The sequence below is a fragment of the Acanthaster planci genome, unplaced genomic scaffold (genome assembly GCF_054643075.1).
Source record: "Acanthaster planci isolate LZ-2023a unplaced genomic scaffold, COTS_SCS Contig34, whole genome shotgun sequence".
NCBI lineage: Eukaryota > Metazoa > Echinodermata > Asteroidea > Valvatida > Acanthasteridae > Acanthaster > Acanthaster planci.
Genome location: NW_028257658.1, coordinates 26,881 through 52,166, shown reverse-complemented (window position 1 = coordinate 52,166; position 25,286 = coordinate 26,881). Strand labels below are relative to the sequence as shown.

General features: G+C 39.7%; 1 protein-coding gene across 1 annotated transcript in view; it reads right to left on the bottom strand.

Annotated features, from left to right (window-relative positions):
- The window catches only part of LOC110976102 (teneurin-3-like), a 72,867-nt gene that overhangs the window by 25,021 nt on the left and 22,560 nt on the right, over positions 1 to 25,286 (bottom strand). Inside the window, exons 3-5 of the mRNA XM_022229101.2 lie at positions 10,401 to 10,694; positions 4,781 to 4,938; positions 1,906 to 2,041 (exon numbers count right to left, since the gene is read on the bottom strand). Coding sequence (XP_022084793.2) covers positions 1,906 to 2,041; positions 4,781 to 4,938; positions 10,401 to 10,620 — 514 coding nt within the window. The 5' untranslated portion in view covers positions 10,621 to 10,694. The remainder of the gene's footprint in view (positions 1 to 1,905; positions 2,042 to 4,780; positions 4,939 to 10,400; positions 10,695 to 25,286) is intronic.

Here is a 25,286-nt window from a genome sequence, read left to right as displayed (position 1 = left end):
CCCACACCTCAAGACTCTCTAATGAGTTAATCCCTCTGTCAGATGACACACACTGTGGTGGAGTCTTGACTCCAGACAGGAAGCACCTAAGACATCAGCATGGCTGATTGGACAGAAGTTACAAGCATTACATCAACAGCAGATGATGGTCAGTAAGATAACTGCCCAGAGAAAAAGAGTAACAATAGATAAGAAGAAGAAACCTGAATGGAATAACGGGTTGAACAAATCCACAAAGAGAAAAAAGCTATCACAATTTACCAATGAAAATTAGCCTCCTGACAAATGTCCACTGCACATGTTGAGACAAGAAGGATTACTGCTAGGTACTCAGTGAAAGAACAGCAGATGGAAGTGTTTGGCAGTCTCGTGACAGCCAGTTATGGCCACATTCACATTTACACAATGGTTTATTTCCAAAGATGGATTTACGCCGGGGAGATGTCAATCAATTTAGGATTTTTTGCCCTGCCTGATGTGCATTATAACACTGTATTCTGGTGGGACTCGAACCCACGAGTTCCTGCTTACTAGTGCAGATGTCTTAATCACTCGACCACCGAGATTGCCGGAGTCGGCTGGCTGGTTTGAGTCAGCGGGTACTGCCAGCAACTATTTCCTGGGATTTACAATGGTTCATGTGCACCAGAATTTTTCATGCGAATGTGCAAAAACCTGCAGCATCCTTGTGAGATAGAGAAGAATGCACTCAAGTGCAGACACAATGAAGCCTGGGTTATCTAGTGATCTTTGACATTACTGTCTGCTTGTTTACTGAGAAAGATCCTGATTTGCACAGGTCATTAAAATTATCCAATGGTGGTAACCTAATGTATGGGATTTTGTGAACCAACTGACTAACACAAAAGGGCCACCTGTACTTTTTATGAATGATCCTTAAAGAAAATGTTTATAATATTTAAAATGGTTGAAGAGGCCAGTGTCTCTCTCCAAACGAATCTGGCTGAGCCTGTACCTTTCACATATTTGCTGAATATTTAATCCCGTATTTCGCTGCAAATGCACTGTGTTTATGGCATGCCCTACAAGGTTATTTTTACAATGGCTGGCCAGACCCTTACATAAATAAACGACAGGCTTTTATTTTTTTTCTGATCAGATTGGGAGCTGGAAACCGGATTGATAGAAAGATTGTTATGACATCCCCTGGCGGCTGACAGGATAAATCATCCATTTTATCATAACACCAAAGCACATAAAGGAAAGAGGAGAACCTCTACAATTGTGATGTAAACAGTGCTGGGGAACTGTGATGTAATTTTCTCTTTCTGGTAACGGGAAATGGCAGTTTGTTAACGACTGAATGACTGTGGTGACGGGCAAAATGATGGCGGAAGAAAATTTACAGCTTGGGAGGTTACAGAAATGGAACGTTGAACACCTTTTGAGTTGGCAAGTGATTACAAAATAGTGGCATACATATACATGAGTGTAATGCTACGTTTTTTAAAAGTTTTCCTGAACTTTTGAACATTCTTTCAAATTTTCTTTGAAAATTATAATCTGAGATACATGTATATGTGAATCAAAGCTGAAGCAACAAGAAATATATGCTCTAACCTAAATTTAAAAATTTTAACATAAAACAGCCACATCACAGTGTTTGACGCACACTGTGCCCAGAAGTATCAAATACAAATTACTGCAGGTCACAATTCCACAAACAGTATTTATTACAAATGCTGTAATATATTAAACAAACTGAAATAAAGAGGACATTAAAGTAACTATAAACAATAACACATGAATGTGTGATTATAGTTTTCCCTAAAACTGGCTAAGTCAGAAAACTACCTGCATGAACCATCAGGCATGCACTGCCCACAACAACTTAAACAAGTTCAACTGATCATGCTAATCTGGAGACCATGTGTTCCTACTCACCTTTGCCTTTGTGCTTTCCCCGAACCCCTCTTTTCCTGGCCGGCGTGTGTCGCGGGCTTTCCTGCTCTAGTTCCGTCTCCGTCAGTGTCAAACTCGACCCGTTGCTCTCTGATCCCGCTGTATTCCCGTCTGCGGACTGAAACAAGGGAACAGACAATTAAAAAACTTGGGGGAAGTTTGTTAAATTGCTCCGAGGTCACGACCCCTTTGTATGTAGATCACTAGAGGAGAAATGGGGGGGGGGGAAGATTTGTCATTTTTCATATGCCCCAAGGGTTTCTGGGATGTGATGCATCTTTCCTGCTTGTCTGTCATGACCGGTTTGCAGGAATTTGGAAAGAATCAGTCTGCTTTGAAGGGGAATTGTGTTTTTTTTTTAGTGCTGTATAGATTAATGCTTACTGTAAATTGATGAGTTCCAGAAATACAGACAAATCTCTCCAGAGATGAAGTGAAAATTTTAACTTCATATAGCTGCTGATTGATCATTCAAAAACTTTAACAGTTCAAGGGTGTGGTAACTGTTATTACAATGCTTAAAACAACTAGGATAGGTCTAGTGAACAGGATTTAAAAAAAATCACTTTGAAGTACTGACAAAAAAAATCAAATTGGTTGCAGTGCTCTGAGAAAATTCATCATGTACATGTATGTAAAAATGTCAGTTTTAAACGAGAAACAAACAATCTGGATGTTATGGCCTATCTAACACTGTACAGTGGGTCATAATTGAAGGCTAATTTGGCATGAAACAGTAATTAAGACTTTTGGGTCTGTTCATGTAAAATATCAAATCCCTTGTAAACATAAGGTCCCAGTCTGTGCAAACTTTTGCAAAGGTCACTGACCCCTCTGCCCCTGACCCGTCATTTGGAAAATTCATCAAACCCAAATGAAAAATGCCGACTGCTGTTCTTTCGAGGCGACTTCAGAGGATTCTCCAACTCTCCAGTGGATTTCCACAATCAAGTAGGAATCAATCATATAAATCAGATCCAGATTCGCATGATTTCTCACATAAAAATGAAAAGCAATGTTCAGAGGACTGCAATCTGACAGTGTTTCTGTGGAAATGGGCAATGATGCTCAAATGACATCAGCATAAGTTGCGCAACATTGCCACTGTATTCCTGCACTCTTACCAGATGGGCAATATAGATGTTGATTTGTGAGAGGTACAAATAGTTCAGACTGTATTGTTGTCAACAGATTTGAAAAATAAAGCTCGAGGCCTACATGTAGAGGGGTCGTACTAATCAGCGTCAACACACCGTTAACATGCGTCAACACATTGCTCGTAACGTCAACACACCGTTAACACTTACAAAATGCATTGAAAACAGAAGTATCAAACTGTAACGTATACACTTAGGAATAATTTCTATTTGATTGAGTTTACATTTTACTTCATTTCAAGGGAGTTTTTTCACACGAAAAAAAATTGTCTCTGAGCAGCTCCGCTGTTCGCCGCCATCTTGCCTTCTCACGGCATTTGGACCGTACCATGGTTTACTGTATAAAGGTGACCCCCTGTAGCGTAAGGGTATGGTCCGTCTGATCGAGGCAACATGGCTACTGTCTTTCGTGGTTGTGCGGAGGGTGTTATTTTCGTGAAATAAAACAGCTTTTCCTCCCAAATGTCTCCTACTGTTGTTAGCCAAATTGTATTCTAGGCATTATATTGCTATCGAATTGCGTTTCTCTTAACTTAGAACGTGATTTGGGTGTGTTGACGGTGTGCTGACATTACTATCATGTGTTGACGCATGTTGACTTTGTGTTGCTGTTAATTAGCACGACCGATGTAGAGAAAAAACCTCAAGTAACCCTACTATAATTATAACTGGGTAACCCTTGCATCCTGCAAAACAGATCACCCTTTTTCAAGTATATGGTGGGTGTAACAATTCAACAATGTTGAAAAATACGTGTAACTTTGACAAAGACTTATTAAGTTGAGCATTTATAACTTGAGGTACATTACAATTAGCATTTGTTAAAAAAATCTTGTATACTGTTTTTTCACGAATACAAATATAACAATTGTGGTGTCTGTGATTATTATGTACTTTTAAAAAGTCACTACTTCATTTTACCACTTTTAATACAAAGTTCTGATTTTCTTTGGCAATCTTAGATTACTTTATTTTCCTAGTGTCTTGTCCTGCATTGCCTTAACTTGAGCAAACATATAATACCGCTGTCCTAAAATGTACATATTAAGCATCCAATTGTCTTTCATTATGATGGTTATGTCAGATGGCTACATCAGACATGAACTGGTAAATGCAAGAAACTGGCAGACAGGGAAAGGCTAGAGCTATAATAAATCACTACAGCACTAACTTCTCATTCAATGCACTGAGAATATTTGACGCCGTCCAGGCCACAGACATCTTGAATTCATGTGAATACTTATGGAATATTGGAAATCAGATAGAATGAATGTCAAATTATGTACTCTAAATACAATGCTCATTGGTTACCAATAAAATCCAATTTCAAAAAATGTTAGGGCAAAGATTTCTGCAGCGCATGCACACAAGTGTTTGCATTATTTCTACAGTGCAAAACGAAATTCTCACTTGCAAATTGTGTGTTCAGTTTTTGCGTATCAGCTTTGATGATGTATTGTTTTAGAATACAGACAGCCAAAGAAAAGCTGTAAAATATCTAAAGTTTTCCAGAAGTTTGTGAACAAACATGGATGTGCCCACCAGGCATCACTTTGTACATGAGTCAGCGCTCTAGTTTTACATATAGTTTTATGGTTTGGACCTAAAGCTTAGTTTTAAGAAATGTGTGACAACTTAGGTTTTCAGAGTAATTTGCAGTTAATTTATCAATTTATTAACCACATCCAAGCTTTTCCTACCTGCAGAAAGTTATCTGCTTCAATGATGAGTTGATCGGCACATGTCCCAGTTACACTCTCTGTGTCTCCGTCTATATCAGATCCACAGCTGGGAGGTCTTGCGTAGGGCACTCTGACCCCTTCACCTTGACTCGTCAGAGAGTGATAGCTGGCAGTTTCTGGAGGGGGGGGAGGTTGAGAGGGAAATATATAAGTGAACAGGAAAAACAGGAGGAAATGAAGACGTTTATCCCATAATCAATCCCGGGAGTTTATTCAGACAACCTTTTTAACGGATAGTTATTTAGTAATCTCTCCTTATGCTGGGGCTTCTAAGGAAGGCGCCCATGCGGAAATCGCTGTGACACTGACCAAGCTGTGATGATGCTTGCTTGTCAAGGTAGTTTGTGTTGCCTGAGGGAAAAAAATATTATGAAGAAAAGTTCTCCCCAAAATACCCTCTTCCGCAAATGAACCCCAGTTTGGCAATTCTAAGTATGTTGCAAAAATATTGAGATGAATACACACTCCAGATATTCTCATCTTACCTGAGAAACTAAATAATGTAAAACATGTAGCACATATGAAGAATTTCCTGCCTTTCTACAATACAATGATCACTGCACTCACTCCTAACTATGTCCTCAATGACTCAACTCAGATTCAGGTTACCGACCTGCCAGAGTTCCAATTAAGATACCATATGGCAGACAAGACAAAGTCCATGTTCCAAAAACTTACCAACAGAGTGTAACAAAAGACAGGATTCCTGTAATAAGATGTCTCTTCAAAGTTCAAAGCACAGAGGTGCTTACAAGAGCAACACAATGTGTCCCAATCAACCAATGATGTTCATGAACCAGGGAGCTATTGTCCTCACAACAATAGCCAGACACACTACAAAGGTTTCTTTTCAAGCCTTTAGCTCAGACTCTGCTATAATAAAAGCCACCCAATAAACAGTGGCCCTCCAAATGGCCCAGGTGTCAGCCAAGTCACCTGCAAGTTCCCATTATCATGACCAAGGGACCAATCAAACTGCTTGAAATAGGACTAGCTTCCATTGGCTGAAAATTCAGCTCAGGTAAAAGCATGTGTTTAGTGCATCTGAAAACAGCAAGTTACAAAGTTAAGAAAGGAAACCTGAATGGCTGAACCTGAATAAAGAAATTTACCATGTATCATTTCACTGCAGAGACCTTAGCCACTTTTTACAGTGAGACCTAAAGTTGGGCTACTGCTGGAAAGCATGTGAAAATTTCCTTTGGTACTTTCAAAGAGATTTCCATCGATTTTAAAAGTGTAAGACTTAACTCAGATCCAACCCTCTAACCCACAATGCATTTAAATTGTATGACTATAAAGTAAAACTACTGGTTTCTTAGACAGGAACATTTCTTTACAACATTGAAATTCATCCCTCAAAAACATTCAGATAATTCAATCAAATAATCATGACAATTAAAATATCCAGTCAATATATTTTCCCATGTTCTGTTACATTTTTAATGATGTGAGAAAAGACTTTTCTTACGGAAGGAGTAATTCTTCTTTTCTGATTCTGAAAAGATAGTTCTCAACTCTCAACCCTTTGCAAGGTGTGCTAACTGTTGTGCCTTGCCTATTTAGTTTGATACATGTTTCACAGTCAGTGGTTGCCCTCTTGTACAGTTACCCTCACAAACTACAAACAACCTCAGGCCTGGGGACTCACCTGTCAAATACTGACACCACATTAGCAAGGTCTTTTATTAATGGATAACTTCACACCCTTCTGACATAGGCTTGTGCATAGTTGCCTGGGTACTGTTCCTTTCCACCCCCAGTATTTACAATACTAGACCGATCTTCCCCTGCCTCCTCCCCTGCTCAGTAATCAGTCCCTGCCATGTGTCTTGCTAATCCCCTGCCTGGCCGACCTGTCTGGTGGTTTGGTATGCAGGGCTCCCTGTGACTGAGGGGGCTCGCGACTCCCACCTTGAAATGGATTGGGGGATTACCGACATTGCCCCTGGCAACCGTGACTAATGAGAAAGGAGCGAAAACTGAGATATGCTCAGAGCAGCGGGATTACACAAGGTGGCTCTTGGCGTCTGGGGGGCGATTTTCAGCAGGAAAAACAAGAAGGAATCAGAGATGAGAAGAAACTGTTGCTTGTTCATTTGCGACACATCAAGACAAACAGAGGATGAGTGCTAATGAGTGGTGATCTGTTGGTGAAAGAATGAGAGTACTTCAAATACTTCTACTGAACTTTTTTTTTCAAGAAGACACACAGCGTTGATTAAAAAGTGGTGCCAGGAATCGGCAATTTGGGCCAAGAAAATAAAGACAGAAGATACAAAATTTTAATCACGGAATATTGCCCAAGGGAAGATATGAGAGGGAAGCAATCATCAGCCACAGACAAAATCCATGCAGTTCAGTCCCCCGATTGCAGATTCCTTCCTTTTCTGCTTTCCAAATTGCAGAGCAACTAAAGAGCGGCTAGATAAAACATTTCCAATGGCACTGACGACAGCAGTACCTGTAGCTCATGGGGGATTGACCATGTTGCGTTAACAACTGGAATTATTTTCAGATGCAATGTAATCTTATCAACAGAGACTTCCACAATGGCAGGAAGATTGGCAAAAAGTGCCATTTGTTTGAAGAAAAAGGAAGAAATTTTGGAACTTTTTCAAGAGAATGTTTAATTGGAAATCACCAACACTGTGTGGGAAAACCAATGGTGGAAATGAAGACGAATGAGTCAAAATGACAGAAGGGGTGGAAGACTCAGTGAGGGGGGGGGATTTCTACAACATAGGGATGATTTACAATCAGCCTCAACTGGAACAAATTGCCAGTCATTGCATCGTCAGTGTTCCGCATCACAGGCCCTGGCACCGCTGATTTATGACGGCAGCCAAATGGCATTATCTAGTGATCAGGTATTATACTGCCTCCTGTCTGATTACGGACTCCCTCCCCTCCCTCTGCAGGAGGAGCAGGACTCTCATCAGATGCAGTTTGGTACCACAATGTCAATGCAGTCCAGGAGTGACTCAGTCTGTTGAGGGATGGGGGTTGGGGGATGGTGGGTAGGGAGCAGTTGGGGGTATGTATCATGATCGCCGAGATAGGAAGCCTACTCAGTGATGAGCTTATGAATGGATGGACAATTCGTCTCCCCCTATGTAATAAGAGCTGTCCATTTATCTATGATTCAGATTTCATCTTGTTTGAAAAAAAAAAGCCAATGCACTTAAGCTAATACATTCTTTTTTGCTATGCGTATAAAATAAATGTTCATGTAGGTCACCATTATAAACTTCACATACATCATGTTTGATTTATAGATTTGGTTAATAAGGTAAGAAAGCAACTCAATAGGCACATGGAGGAAGGAATAGGCATGAGAGTGGTGCCTACAATTACAGTGCTTTTGAAAGACTAAAACCTTCTTACACTTTATGAAAGTTTCTTTTGATGTTTCATGTGAATCATTCAGTGTTCATAACATATTTTTCTCACCGGAAAAATCAAGAAACCATAAAGATGCTGGGTTCTTATCTGGCTGCAGTGTTGTGAATATATGATAAAGTTTGATGAATCGCTCATCCAGGGCTTGGTATCTCCAAGAATCATCTGGTCATTTTCCACTAGTGATTGGTAACTTTCTCACAAATGAGTGATGATTCACAGAGATGAAATGAAACAGATGAAAACTGAAAATATTGCAAGCATCTTCTAGAGAACTTTAGGCTACGCTTATAAACATGGATAGCACACCGAGTTCATGTTTCTGTGAATCCTCAAACAAATGTGATTGCTCTCTATGCAATATGTACGTTTGGCATGTTCCGGCATTTGACAATGCTCTTTACTGCAGAAATGGCAATCACATACATGCTATTCAAAAAAAATTACCAGACTGCAGTTCCATGTGTATGCAATTTGACACAATGTAACCCTTGTCCAGAAACTCAAAGCCTGTAGCTCCAGTCAAATGCATGTGATTCCAAATCCTCAGAAAAACCATGGGTCCAGAGGACTTGTAAACAGGGGGATTATGGAGCAAGATAAAGGTGACAGACCTCTACATAACTTGATGAGTCAGTCATTACACACTCCCCCCTAAAAAAGACAGCGAACTGGGAGGGGATGAGGAATTCCTGACACAGATGACAATGATTGAGCAAGTGATGCTGATAATCCAAGTAACTGAAATGGGGTTCAGAACACTTCTGCGTGCCAAGCTCTTATTTTGTGATGAGGTACCAGCTGTAACCTTTGGGATGAGGTACCAGGTATCAGATTACTGGTTAACCTGTTCTGCAAAGTGCAGAATCTGTTACCGCAGCAAGTTCATGGAACATCAGCAAGTGACCATTCCTATGTGACAATCAGAAACCCCAACACTAAATGGCCCAACAAGGATGTGAACCTGGGACCACTAAGAAGGGATGGACTTCCCATACCCAGTGCTCTGCCAATTCAGCTGTTCTTCTCTGAATGATTGAAATTTTTTACTCACACACAGTAACATTTCAAGATGAACCTTCCAACCACATATCACTCAAATTTCAAGATGAACCCCCTGGTACCCTAGCAGTACATAAAAAAATTACCTGGGGTACCAGGTAAATTGCTGAACTGTTTAGAGAAAAAGATCAAAATGCTGCGCAAAAAAGTGGCTGTACAAAGAATATGTTCCACAACCATTTTGAGAATAAGTTTGGGGGTACACCATGGAATCAATCTCTTTTGGGCGGGGTGTGGTTCTTAAAAGAACCGGTGAAAAGAGCCACACCTCGCCCAGAAGAGATTGATTCCATGGTGTACCCGCAAACCTATTTCTCATGTCTCTTCCGCCATGCAAAGCTTCAAATCTTACAACCATTTTGAAAAACGAGTAGTAGTAAGTTTACCTCTACATCAGGTCAGAAAAATTGCGGTTGAGTAATCTGTTTGCCCAGCAGTTAGGGGATTCACCTGGTACCCCTCATTGGCAAAAAAATGTCCCCAGCATTTTTACTGTTTAGGCTAAGTCCAAAAGAGCTATGGCTACGTCTATTGTCAGCAGGTCTATGCATATTTTCAATGGAGTCAAGACCTAGGTCTAGCTGTAGACAACAGATTCGGATGCAGTTGTACAGTAGGTTGGGTTTTTCAAGCTTCCCACGAGGCTCCCAGATCAGTGTTAAGTCACCAAGAAAAACATCCTGTATGTGAAAATTATTGCTGGGGCTGAAGCAACACAGGCTCCTATGAGAGACAATAACTACTAACTGCAGCTAATTCCCATTCACACATGTGTACTACTAGCCATAGCTCTTGAGTCAACAACACAAAATGGTCCGTGTTACACTGAAACAAAAGTAGTCAAGCGTATGGCTGACAAGACATTCAAACCTATTTCACTGAGCTCACAACGTACTGTTTTGCTTTTGAGGATAAAAGTTAAAATGTAAACACTAACCACACACCAGCAGGCAGTATGTGCTCAGTTTACCACGTCTTTTTTTGCCAGGTTAACATTTCAGCAGAGAAAATGTTCCATCTTGCAGCGCTACGAAGTTGGTCTGAAATGAATCTTAAAACTTCTGGGTCAACCCTTGTCAAACAAGCGATGAGACTTACAAACAAAGCAACCAACCTGCTTCATCCATGGCTGAGCTGGACATGCGCTCCAGGCCCCGCCGAATCTCCCGCTCGTAAACTCGCAACGCCTCGTTGGATCCGTAGCCCCGATCGCGTGTGTCCTCCTCCACGGATGAAGTGCTACATGTCGTGGCTGGCCGGGGCTGCCGGGGTGGAGTGCATGCTATGGGTAGGTAGTCAGTGTGGCCCGTGCTCTCCAGCGTTGATGCTGCCATACAAAATTGCAGTTGGGTATGTTCAGGGCAAGACTGGGGTGGGGTCCGTTGGTGTTCAAAGGTTTGGAGTTATTCTGCGCATGAGAGAGTGAAAGAAGATGAAAATCAAGATGAAAACCTTTGAACCTTTGTATCTCAAGCAGTCGCACTCTAAAGAACTTAAACTTTTAAAATACACAACTAGTGGACTCCATGGTTTAGATTTTCCCTTAAACTTGACAGCACAATCATCAAAGCCAAAAGTGCCTTACCCCTGTTCTTCAAACCGTGTATCATGTTCGCCCCACCTAAGCTTAATCACTGGCCACATTAATAATGCACGGGCCTTTGTGCTTCTTGTTTCTGTTCCTTGTTGCCAGTGCCATGTAATCTTTGAAATTGAGAACCAGTTTCCAGACCGTCCCGCGAGAGTTAATTGAAAAAGTAGTTGGTGCAGATAGAAACCCAGATGGGATGGGTTATAAAATGATATCATCCCAAGCTACTGCACGCACTATGGGCCATCTCCGTTATTAGCTCATGCAAGCTAATGTAATCAAGAAAGCTGCTGGAAAGCATAGAGCCTTTTTTAAATGGAGTGATTGGTATTAGCATGAGTCAAGCATGGCTGAAAATAAAGTATGAAACCCCTGTGTCATTTATAATGGTGTGCTACAATTTCTGACGTTAACTGACGGAGAAAATGCATTTTCCAAAGACCCTGAAAGGCAACATCATGTGAAGGCTTGTTTATGCATGAGCAAATGCTAACTGCTGCATTCCATGATGCCACATTATTCAGGAATATTTGCATTAAGTCATGAGACTACCAACTTGCAGGGCATCCTTTTCAACATAAGATTTCAAAAGCTGAATTAAAAAATGTGAACATACTGAGTAGCTCTAAAACACACAAGAACATGTACATACTATCACATGTCATTTTGCAATGTTGGTCATGGATACTGCACGAGGCAACAGGAAATCGAAACAGATTAAAATGAATCAAATTTCAAAAATCAACTTCAAATGATGAACAGGTTCAAGAGGACATGCACAACTTAGTGATAAACAAACAACTGCAAGATTTGAGGTGTGGGTCTGGGGTGTTTCATCTGGATTTTGGAGGATTTAGGGCTAAGGGATCAAAAGATAACAAGGGGTTTGGGCACAATCCAGGTTGAAATAAGTCATAACATCTGAAAATGATGAAAAACATTAGAAGCTATGGTCTGCTGTATTTCAACAATGTTTTACAACATGTTGCCCTGTCACTTCAGATTTTAAATCTGTTTCCTGAAGTTGAACAAAGAGCTGCAAGAAACTCTTCTGGCAAGATTTAAAAAAAAAAAACAACTTGAGTCTGTGATTGGCCCTTACGCTATCCCACTGAGAGACCAGATTAAGATGTCTGGAACCAAAGAGCCACATTTAGGTTTAGACCTGTCATGGGGTGACACACTGCTGAATTCCATTCAAAATCCAGGTTCCTCACCTTGCCAGAGAACAGCATGACCTTGGCTAGGATTTTAGTTTAGTACATTGAGTATATATGTTTTTTAGTGATGCATTTTCGAGAAATGACAATCAACAAGAGACGGGGATAAAGCCCTGGATTTGGTAGGGCAGGTTTAATTGGTTTCTGTGTGCCTTTGGAATTTGGCAGACAATAACCAGCCACTGGAATCTGTCACCATGGCAATTTTTCGCAAGTGTGTACATGTAGTTGGTTAAGTTGGAAAAGAAATGCATGAAGAATAGATCAATGTGCACATTAGAGGTGTTTTTCTTTCTGCATGTGAATTCAGCTCATCCAAATATTCTTACTGTCAGGGTACCTCTGAAATTGTGAAAAAAGGAACATGCCAAGAGACACTGCATTTCCCCAAATTGTAGGATATTACCAGTGCCACTGTACATTGCGATTTGATTTCTTCCCAGTCTAGGGCAAATTCACCTGAAGTGCATTAAGTTTTGATGAGCAATCCAAGTGTCACAAATTGGACAAAGTTTAGAGAGGGGGGCACACAAGGACCGTGCACTTAAATTATTAGTGCTTAGAGTACAGCAACACCTGTGACTGGGGACTACGTCCAAAACTGGGGCTAATAGCAGTCTAATAACACTTTCCCTATCTGAATTTTCACCTGAACATTTTGACACAATGATAGTTGCAACTTAAGGTACATGTACATGTAGCTCAACCTTTTGGTCTAGTTTAGTTGTGAGGCTCTGCAACATTTACAATGATGATTTATCACTTCCTTTGTAACTGACCCGAATCCCATTTGGCATATGACAAGAAAAATTACTGTAAATTGTGTCATAAGTTCACTTTCTGAATGCTGATCTCACCCCCTAACCTCGCCAGTGGAACAAAGTGTTACAGGGGTTTCCTCACACAGGTTCAGGCAAATGAGGCAAGAAATGGCCGCGTGGCCGCTCTGCTCAGTTGCACTTTGATTAATCCAAAATCCACGTGCCAACAAAGTTGATCGAAGTTCTTAGGGGGAGCACACCCCTTAAAGGTCAGAGGGTTGGGGAGGGGCAAAGCGAGGCATGGGGTTGTTTCGATGGGGCCATGCACCAGCTCAACTTTTAAGGAGCACCATGCAGATTGATTCATGGAGCTGTGTAAGGGTTACCAGTGGCTGTATATATCAAGGGAAGCCTCTGACCTTCGATATTGGGGTTAAACATGTGATCGGCAGTGAGGGATCAACGTAATTTTTACATTACCACTGCTTGCCCATGTAAATTAAGTTTTCAGATAAATTTTGAATTGACATACAGTAACATGGATGATGTGCATCATAAGAAGTTAACACGTCTACATGGCTTGGGGAATACTTTCAAAATACAAAGTTTAATGGTTAAAAACACAAGTACTTTTCAAAACAAAAACTGTTGTATAAAACATTTGAAATATATTCAATTCAACTAGATGAAATGAGACAACTAAAAGAAAGAGAAGAGCAGGGAAGACCTCCAAAAATTAACTAAAAAACATGAGAGATTGCTATTTTGAGACATCTTAAACACAATAATTATGTACAGAAATGACAAATACCCAACTCCATTATGAAGTATCAAGAAAGTTACTTTAAAATTTCGTCATGGTAAACAAAATTGAGACAATGTTTTCCGAACTGCCAAAATACACATACATTTGGTATGGATGATTTAAGATCCAGAATGACTAAAACAGAAACTTAGAGAGCACATCAAACTATCCATCAAAAACATCTACAGGAATTGGATTAGCACTGTGACAAAAGCTGAATTCATTGACAAAAAAAAATACTCTGAAATGTTGAACTTCTATCATTGATATCGAAACTTGAATTAGTTGTCGCTGATTTATTGTCTGCGAAATGAGATGTGTTATTCAGTTGCAGTTCAAAAAGACAGAGAAATTTGAAGTTTTGGCATATTTGTACTCACAATGTTTGGCCAATTAGTAGGATTTAATGCCACAAAATGTTCGAGTATAGGAGTGCTTCAAAGATTTGTGGAAACTGGAAAAACATTGTTTCAATTATCTAAGTGATGACAGATTTACAATCGGCGTGTCAGAGGGTAGAGGCACAACAGTCTGAGCATTCTGGAGTGATAGGATTCGAAAATCAAGGGCTGCCGGTGTCTGTGACAGTGATACTTCACTCACAGGGCACCGACATTTCCAGCGTGGGATGCTGGGTACTTAACTCAGCCGCAATAAATAAAATAGGAAAGTTCTGCATTAATGGAGTTTCCATTGTTCGATATCTGATAAGGAGTGGATACATATGGCCAATAAACCCATATCATTCACAACAAACTCAAGAATGTTTCTCCTGCGTTTGACCATTTTTCCCCACTGAGCTTTTCCAAATTGTTGTTGATGATTTTCTTCAAGGGTCCCTGTGGTCCATATGGGCACTGCAACTCCAAAGCTATATGAAGACAACACATACACTGCAGTGTGGAAGTTGCACGGTGAATGTTGTTGAAAATTAGAGATCATGACTAAAGACCTTGTAATCTTTGGACTGTTTTTTGCTTGATGTCCATGGTTGTTTGGCAAAGTACAAATTTCTACAAACTTTCCAGTAAACTGATTTCACTTGGAATCCTATCCTTTCTTGCCTTCCATATCATAACAGTGACTGAGACCATTTAATCATAGAGCTACAATGGAACTAGAAGTCATAATGTTCTTAAACACTACTGCTCATGGACATGGGGGCTTCTCTGAAAAGGTTGGAAAATACCATGTGGAAGAGGCATTTCTGAATAACATCACACACCAGGAAACTGCTTTTAGCACAATTAGCACTACTGTTTAAGTGTAGGACTGTTGAGTCTTTGTCAGTGTCCTGCTTCTCTGTGTGCCTGTGATTGAGGTTTCAGGAATTTTGATGATTTGTCAACAAATGTTACTTTCCATCCTCCAGTTTACTGCCTCCATTAGGAAATTGTTGTCTGAGAAAACAGTCAACTGTTCTAAATGCCTAAAAAACAACGTTGTTGTCTATCATCTGTTCGACAACCCACACTGTGCTCTGGTTTTGCTTCTCCCCTGAGTTGGGAAAGAATGAAGAGATGTCTTCCCAGTGATTTCCCCCAGATGTTGCTAATTGATACCGGGAAATCTTTGCCTCAGTTGGACCATCAAGAGAGATCGGTCTGATGAGGTTTGAATCTGGCAATAACATGATCCAGAAGTGTCAAAAAAATATCCCGGATCCAACAGCTGCTAAGAAACTTTCTGGCATTTGAAAACTTTCATATCAGAAACTTAATTTATTTTTCAGTCCCCTCTATTCAGAAAAAGAAAACGAACCTTGAACTTGAAAAAAAACACGGAAATGTACAGGCCTACTAGTAACATCAGGCATGCTTCTACAGGGAGAGCTCCCCCCCCCATTTTGTCTAGCCCCCCCAAAAAAGAAATCTCCCAAAATAAGAAACATAAAAACAGGGGTGAAAAATATTTGATTTGCAGTTGCGAACGTTAAAAGGTGACATCACTTGCCCAACAAAAAATCTGGCCCAGCCTTCAGAAGACTACTAAATACCTTGATTTCATAACAGAAGTTGGTCCGCTACTGGGAGACGTGTTAAAGAAGAAAACCTGATGGGGTTTCACTTCCTCGTAGCAGCATGTATCAGACTTAACATTTTACCAAATGGTTACCCCAAAAGTGAATTTGGAGTAACAAGTCCAAACAGATGTGATCAAGACACACAAATCCTGCTCTTGGATTCCATTAACAAAGAAGTCCTCTCTGTGCAAGGGTTTTTAGCAGATGTGTTTACGCCTAAGCTACCAAACATGCACATACTGTTCACAATAATAACCTCTGTCTAACAAACTTTGGCAGTTCCATGGCGAAGCGCATGAAAGGTTCAAGTACTCGATTACCCCATAAAACTCCGCCAGTGTACATATTTTCACAGCATTAGAAAAAACCAGAGCAATTTCTTTGCGGGTGCATGATGGCTCCCATATGTTGTAAATCCTTGGTTATGCTGCAGGCACACAGACTGAGATCATGAAATGGGGGGGGGCCTTGCTTGATGTCCAGAAGGAATAATTCATCAGCGATGACAGGCCACGATTCCTTAGGCAATCTTGACACCCTGAGAATGAAGGGATTGTTACAGTTCAAAAAACTGAGCAAGGACAACAGGGAGAGTCTAACAAGTCATCAGATGTAAGGACAGAGGAGGTTGTTTGACATTCCACCAAGCCTGATGACAATGACGATGACCCTTGCAAAGGACAACATAGTTGACAGTATTCTGGTGACGATTGTGATTATGGTAAAGATGGTGATTCCAACAATGTTCACAGAAATCAAAGCTGAATACAGCACAATAACATGTCTACTGGGAAGATGGAAGAAAGGACAGAAAAAGATAAAACACATTACCAACAATGAGTTTGGCACTTGGGGCCATTGACATGGTGAGGGAGGCATATTTCTCTTGTGGGAATTTTTTTTTAAGGCAAGAAAGGGAAAAAAAAGATACACAAGTATGGAGAAAAAAAGTTGAAAGGTGGTAAAATCGAACCTTTCACTATTGATAGCTTTTCAGTCTGCACTGTTGAGTGCTTTGTCCCACCCAAAAAGCTATGTCTCCTTCCTGGTAATGCCACTGTTTTGGGCAAGATCCCAAGAATATTTAAAAAATATTTCTACTCATGCTTAGAATTTTTTTTTTTCATTTCAGTTGCACTTACAATCATGGTAGTCAATTTTTTTTCACAAAATATACTACAGCATGACGCAATGTACATTCCAAAGCAATGCTGTGTATTTTGCCAACTTTTCCAAGTCCTCTTAAAAAATTCAATCTGTAGATCTATTTCTGCTCATTCTGATAAGTCTAGCATATGCCATACTCAATCAATGTGAGAGAAGTATATGATTTATGATTGATGGAAAATCCTATGAAAGTTAATTTCCATCATCAAATCCTCATCAATATTCCAAATACCTTAACATGTTTTCCGGGTGTAATCCGTAATTTCTTTTTGACAAAGATATAGGACTGGCCAGGATGCTGCAGAGTGAGGGGGGGTGGTTGAAGTTGAGGCTGAAACTAGAAGGAGGTTAAGATCCAAGGTGTACATGCCCTCCTTCCCTGGGGCAAATTTCATTCACAGGCAAGCAAAAAATAGAGAGATCAAGTCCATCCAAGGACTCCAACTGTGACTGATGAAATGTAGGCGGACTGATGGCTTACACATTGGTGGGAACTTAGGGGAAAGGTTGATTCAATGACCAGACAGGCTAGTGAGGACTGGTGGACAAAGAGTGGGTTATTATAGGGTGAAACTACGCTTACAATGTGCGAAGCAAAAGCCCATTCTGGTTATTCTTCCCCTTCCATAAAAAATTTGTTTGAATTGACTGCAAGTCCCAGCCTTAATCACATGAAAGTACTAAATGGCAATTTTAAAACTCAGTGACAGATTTTGCTCTTACTTGCTGTACACGTACAGATTAGAGAGCATATCAAAAACCACTTCAAACTGGATGCGTACATACAATCTGAATTGAGGTTGACAAATGGAGTTTTGATCCGGATCTACAGAAAATCCTGAATCCAGTGATGATGTACAAGCAAATTAGTGAATAAACCTGTGTGTGTATCCGATGAGAGGTGACCAGTGACAATTTTCAGAATGCTTCGGAAACTCAGAAGTCGTATGCTCTCAATTACGGTGCTCTGGATGGATCACTTTATGCCAACAAACACCACGGCCCTTTGGGGACAGACAGGAATATAGCATGAATCATTACCCTCTTCAGTATTTCACTGTCATGCATGGTATTTGATACGCTTCTACATGCTGAACAAACCCTTTGATACTCATTATGAGCAAATCACTGTGAAACTCCAATATCTATTTTTACACTTGTAAAGTTCCCCAAGGGTAACCTTACTCACCCCACTGTAACGTGAGTGAGTGAGACCAGAAAACACATCAAGTTCCTGCTACCTTTTGCTTGCATCAAGTTGTAACTGTGGAAACAAAAGAGTGTGATTTTGGAAACCAAGAGTGCTCTTATTTTTGTTTGGGGGTTTTCTTAGATTCTTCAAATTCCCTTCATGAATTTACATGTACATGTACTTAACAGGTTCTTGTACATCAAAGCACTGTGCAGCAAACGGTACACTCTTTCACAGTGCCATCTGTGAGTCCAATTCTGCAGATCAAACACTTCTTAATGGCAAGCCGCTTTCAGCACAAACACAGAACCTTACATGACCATTCCTTTAACTCTCATTCCTCAATTCTCCCAGGTAATAATGATGCTCAGATATCTCCCACACACACTCATTCACAGAACACACATACACCTTACAATCTTTGCTACATTTTACATCCAACCTCATAAAGATGTTACAGTCTGCCCTTATTGAAACAAGTCCATGTCCTGGGTGCCATAAAACATTCAGCCAAGGAGATAATTGGCAACCACAGGCAGGCATCTCTGGGGTGCACTAAAACCTCCTGGCAACCACACAAACCATATTGTTGGTACACATACCCAGATTGATGAAAAACATACACAAGATAAAAAATCTCATCTAGGGCAGCTGCACCTAATATATTTTTCACGAGAGGATTGAGATTAGAAGTAGGCCGTACATACATGTGCACCTGTCTGATGTCTACAAGTACCTCCTCTGCACAACTGAAAACCAACAATAACTAAAATTATTCCATTAACAAGAGTTTGCACGAAAAAAATTCATTCAGTTTGCTTCTACATGGCACAAGCTCTTCGATTTATCAGCAACAAATCATTACAGTCACTTTTGAGTATACATGTTGGTACTTGCACACTCTGCTCAAAATTCATGTACCTGCAGGATGTATGTATTTATTAACAATATCAAGCTATACATTCTCTCATGGAAATGCTGTCTATGTATTCCTGGTTGTGAGCCCACATATTTCATTGCTCTTGCTTGATTTCCATGAAAAGAGGGGTATTTGGTTGTTTTTAAATGCAGCATACTTTAATTTGATTGAACAATGAGATGGTATTTCAGTCTTAATAATCGAATAGTCTCTTTTTTCAGGGACACTGACACTCTCCAGCCCTCAATCTGACAAAAACATGTCTACAAAGATGTTTCAAAGTGACAAAAACATCTAAAAAATGAACTTTTCCCCCCTTTGATCACACTACTTCATGCCATAGCAAAACATATTGACAACACCAAATCCATAAGCATCCCTGGAGTTGGAACTAATCTGTATCATTTATCAACGTCCCAAGAAACTGCCCTTTCCTACCAGAAGTTCAGCCTAGTAGAATTGGTAGTTTTGGCCGAGCTTTGTGCAAAGGAGCAGTCTTGCCTGGCTAGGTCAGAGAAAGAATGAGACTTGAGCCTTCTGGAGGAGGAAAACCACAGGAGTTGTAAAGAGAGGGAGACTTGGATGCGCAGCATATACTGGGTTCAAAATGGGGTAAGGTCTCTGCTGGTGTTCTGCAATGCTGGTGCTTTTTAAGCAATAACAAAATCCACGGCCATCAGATGTGCTTATGGGAAGGAAAATGTGAACCAGCACGTACTGTAGTGTAATTGGAACACAGAAATATGTATGAAGTAATGTACAAAAATGGAACCTGAACATGAAACAAAACTGACAATCTTACACGAGGCTCATAAACTTATGCTTGGTAGGACAAAACTGTTAACACAATTGTCAAACCAAAGGAGTGCTCTACTGGCATTGTCAGCTCTCTCGATCTCCCCAAAACAAACTTCATCTATTTGTATCGTTATTATTGCAAACAGTCCATAGCTGACCCAGGGCTAACACAGCCCTGTTTGCATATACATGTACATGAGCAAGAATTTGTTTTTGTCAAATAATCAGACCACCGACATTTACAAAGGTGAATTTGAAGTTTTCTTGAGTACTTCCAAACTCCCACTCTACTGGTACAAGTACAATTTCAGTGGTGATTTCAACTCTAACAAACCGATAAAACGTTACATTAACCCTAACCCCCAACGGTGTATGTAAAATTGTATTGAAATTGGAGGATTTGGGACTGTTAGGGTTAATATATTGTTATAAGGCATTACTTCAAGTTCGAAAAATTACTTTACATTTTCATCTGCATTTAAAAGGTGGGATCAACCAATGTTGTTTGCATCTTGTTTATCAACTTGTTTACATCTTGATAGAATACTCACTGCTTCCAGGTTCTTTATGGTTTTTAACAACATCTCTACAACATATGGTTTTAATCTGCTTCAGAAAGATGCATACATTGTTCTCTGTCTCAATCAAGGAATGCGCAGTGATGGTTGTTGAAGGTTTTTAGCAACCCATGTCCTATTCGAATGCCACTTGCCGGCTGCTTCCAACAAACAATATGCGATGAATGTTCAAGGCTTTTGTTTGGTAACTTGGGACCTCGAAGAGAAAAAAATGAATCAGTGAACAGTACATGTGCAGGTTATTTCCTTGTAGATTTTCCATACTGCTGAAAATGCTGGAAATAGTCCGGCAAGGTTTGCTGCAAGAATTTGTGTCTGTGGTATGAAGCACTTCACCATAGTTTGGCACTAACGACCTTCCTGTATTTATGCTTCTTGACTTCCTGGTATCAACATGTCGGCCTTACAAGCAATAATGGGATAACTGACTGAATCAAGCTTTGGGGGTAAGGGTGAGAAAAATTCATTAAAACCTAACCTTCAATTGTTATCGGTTTAATGTTCTCATAGTGAACCAAACAACAATCTTACACTGAACAATAAACACATACATGCAGTTAACACACCAAATGCAGCATTTATGTAGATAATGTTCAATGCCATACATAACACAGGCCTACATGTACATTTGAACTAATTTGAGGCCAAGCCAAGAACAATGTCACTTTGCATGTAGTGAGGTATTGTTGAAAATATCACAAGTCTATAGAAAAATCATACCACATTTATTTCTTCATCTTTTCCCAGATGAAGCAAAACTGTCAAAAGCACTGTAAAACACACGCACAATTCTTGTAACGAAGTACATGTACAGAACCAACGTAACATGTATAGTATGTTGAACACGTGGATGGATTTAAAGTATTTTTTGCTATCTTTTGGGACAGTAGACTGTTAAAAAGTTATATTGACTCACAGATGGATAAGGGGTTTTTATTTTAAAAAAAAGTTTCAGCACAGTACTGTAAACAAGAAACTCGTACCCTTGAAATCTAGGAAAATTAACTGTTATAATCATTATGATCATTTTGAAAGCAGTTTGGCACAACTTATTTAAGAATTTCTGAACAGTCTCATGTCTCTGAATGTACTGAATAAAGAAATGCTCCAAGGATGACCTCTGAAAAGCAAACAAGATTACTGTTTTTCTTTTCATGGAATCCAGAGGAAAGTGACTTATGGCACCATAAACATTTGAAGAAAGTTATTTAATTCGATGGAGGGCATCTGGAGGCAAAATATGGGAAAACTGCTGAAGTTTATCCTTACTGAAAAAGACAAAGGCATGGCCCTTCTGGCATTCTTGAAATTATCCACTGTAAACAAGGTACACTCTGCTACACATCACACATCAAATGTTCTCTCTAATTACATTCAGCAGGAAATGTAATTCCTCCGTTATCACACACTGTGAAACTCCCACTCTGGGCTGTCTGGTAATGAAAATAGCAACGTTTAAATCCTCATTGACCGAAAAAAAATGCTGTTCAGATGACTCATGGGATACAAAGATTACAGAGAGCTGTGAAAGTGTGATAACAGTGACAAGGCAGTGTTGTTTCTTTCCTCTAGTGTATCCTTCTATGTAATCACTGGGCGATGTCTTACTGAAAACTTATCAACTTATTTGGAATGTATAGCTCCGGCAGTACTTGTATCATTGTGCATGACCTTTGACAAATTCGCAAGTAAAGTTTGTCAAAAATTAGCTCTCTGAATTCTGTCTTCTAAATTCTAATGGAAGTTAACAGAACTTCCAGTGTTAGTTGATTGTAGGTCTCCACAATACGGGACACTGGTAATACCAGAATTCGGGGGGGATGAACGTGTTACATGTATGTGTTCATCTTTCAGAATATGATGGTTCAAAGAATGTAGTTTGAATACATTAAAATGTATTCCTTTTCATTTGATGAAGTGATCAAATGAATACAAGTACATGAACCTTTCAAGATCACTGACATTTTGGGAATAATTGTCAGTCTAGTGCAAGGCATACATGATACTTGTAGTCAGCATAGCTGGCTTTCTCATAATTAAAAATTGTAGTTGTCACAGGAAGAACTGAAACTTCAAACGATTAATTATCATCTTGGGCAACAGATACTGCACGCAAGTATTTTCCTGATCAAACAGCTGTGGCATCAATCATATATTAAAATTAATATCACGATACAAATCTCACCTCTATGCCTGCACTTTTTAGTCACAATAATTGTTCCAGCGCGCTGTCACAGGAAAGAGCAAGAATTGGACTGCTGTGCATTACAAGAAGAACAGATGTAACATTAATAAAGCATGAACAAAAACAGACTTTGTTCAGTGGGAAGCCGCTCTATAATTTAGGAGGACAAGAATTCCAATAATTGTCAACTTCAGGAGAAGAGATTATGAGAGAGTTATTTCTGTCAAGGCAATACTCAGATACAGTAACGTCTTTTCCAGGTGAAATTATTCCAATCAAAAGGGCAATTATTTGAACTATTTCAATATAAATTTTCAAAAGAATAAAGACCCATTTTCAAGACGTGGGGAAAAATTTTCTTTACATTAGATCAGTCACCAGACCTTTGGTTTTGTAGCCAGTGATTTTGGAGTATAGCCCAGGACATCTGCAGTCCAGTTCAGAGTTCAGACTGCATGTAAATGCACATGTAACTACGAAATGTTAAGTCACCTTTGAACACTGGAAACACTTGCCATCAAACTTCAACTACATCAGCGTGCAAGTTATACTTAGCATTACCCATGATAAAGTCATTTTTCCTAGTTTTAATGAATCCCCTTTAAGGTGAAATGAAACAAATATCAGAATTCAGAGAGCAGCATGCTCATAGATCGTGCAATGAGCAATGAGGTATTCAGGTTGTGCATTTGTTAAAATAACGGGGAGAGAAGAGCTTGGACATTGGGATGTTTACAGTTGGTGAATTGTCCACTGATCTGATCTACGGGACTACGTGTATAATTATGAGTGAGTTTCATGCCGTTTTGAAAAGGGTTTGCCCCTACTTGTACATACCAAACTAAAACTTGCTGACATCTGATAAGCTATTAAGATGTTATCAGGAAGTATTCTGTTTTATTATTTAGGAAGTCCTAATTATGTGGTTCAAGATCTACATTGCAGATATCATTGCCTACTGATATCAAGTGATACACACATAGTAGGTACACCTGACATGCAAGCTGGGCAAGTTGGTAGAAAACCTGAAAAAAGATAAATGTATGGTACCATACAAAGGGAGACTGGGATATTTTATAGATGCTTTTCTGTAGTTGATTTTTTTTTTTATTTCACTTCTACAAAGTTTCATGCTGAGGACAGTCATCCAACAAAGGCCCTCCTGTTAGATGCTATTATTTTTTGTGTCCTCAGTGTATAATGATTATCTCAAACATGCACAAAGATGTTTTTGGACGGTACACAAAGGAATATCTTTCTCTGGCATTCCTTGTGCAACTCTTCTATGTTTGAACAGATTTCAAACTGAAGAGAAGCCCTGTTGCCGGCTTCTGACAAGTGACATTAACACAGGCAGAGTACAAGCTAGGGAGCACATCACAACAATAAGGGATCTTTTTCACACTTATGGTTTTTGATGGGGGAGGGGCAGCTGCTAGCTGGGGGGAAGGGGGAGCCCATAGGGAGACCTTTAGCCCTCTTGTATTATATTATTTTGTCCCTTGTCCTAGTACACCAATAAGTAGATGCATGAACACGTGCAAAAACTGTGTGAAGAGTACACTCACCGGTGCACAGGAGGCAATCCATAAATGAATGTTCCCAAAACCTCTTATGACCAAATCTCATCAGTCACATTCATCACAATCTCAATGACCAAAATTGACCACCGGGCTGAAAGACACTAATCGGTAAGATGACTTTTCACACCCACGCTTTGTAACCGGTAAATGGCCATTTCTCTTCCTCCACAACATAATTTTCCTTTATCAACTACAATGCTTAATTGGTGAGCCAATCCATTTTCAGGGGAAAAATTTCACTGGCACCTAATTAGGCGGGATGAGAAGGAACGCAGGCCGATTTTTCATCCTTAGAGCAATAACTAATTGCCAGATCTTATAAGGTGCAGAGAGAATTATGGCTCCGCCAATGGCTCTTATTTATTTATTGAGGGCAGAATCTGAGCAGGCTCCCATCAGTTATTTTGTGATTAATTCCACAGCAATTAATTTGGGGAGGAAAAACGAGAATAACCCTAAAATCCAATGGAATGCTTTTTCAATAATACTGTAACTGGCATATCATTTTGCCAAAATTATTTTTACTGAAATCCTTTCGTGTTTCCAGAAAATTAACAAGTTCCACTTCACAGATGTATGTACATACAAGTACATCAGAACAAGATTTAATCATGTCTAACTTGAGACATTTCTTTTTCCTGCAGAGACTGCTTGTGTGAGTTTCAGGACTTTAATAGCTAATTAATACATTATCTTTAGTTAGCTTGAAGCATTACAGCTTTATTCTCATATCTTTATTTTACTTTCAAATAATTCATTCTCACGGTCATTAAAATGAAGTGCATTTCAAATTTCTGATTTAAAAATATATGTAATAAAAATGTTAAAATCCAAGGATATGGTAAGACCAAACAAACAAGCTGTGTTACATTTTCACAGACACTTGAATGAACAGACACGACAGATATTACCTGTGCTCTCCAGACTTGTATTCTCTTCGGAGGACGGGCAAAGAAACAATCCCCTCTTGAAAATGAAAGTGTTGCACAGAGTTCACTTGTTTCCTAGCAAACAACTGATCCACAGGCTTCATACCATACTTTACCAAGAGAGTCCAGAAATCCCAAGAAAATCTCTTATTCTCATACAAATGTCTGTGCTGATAGTCACCAATGTCCCCAGTAAAAGGCTAACTTCAACTTTTCCTGGCAAAGTCGTTCCCATTACACAACAGTACG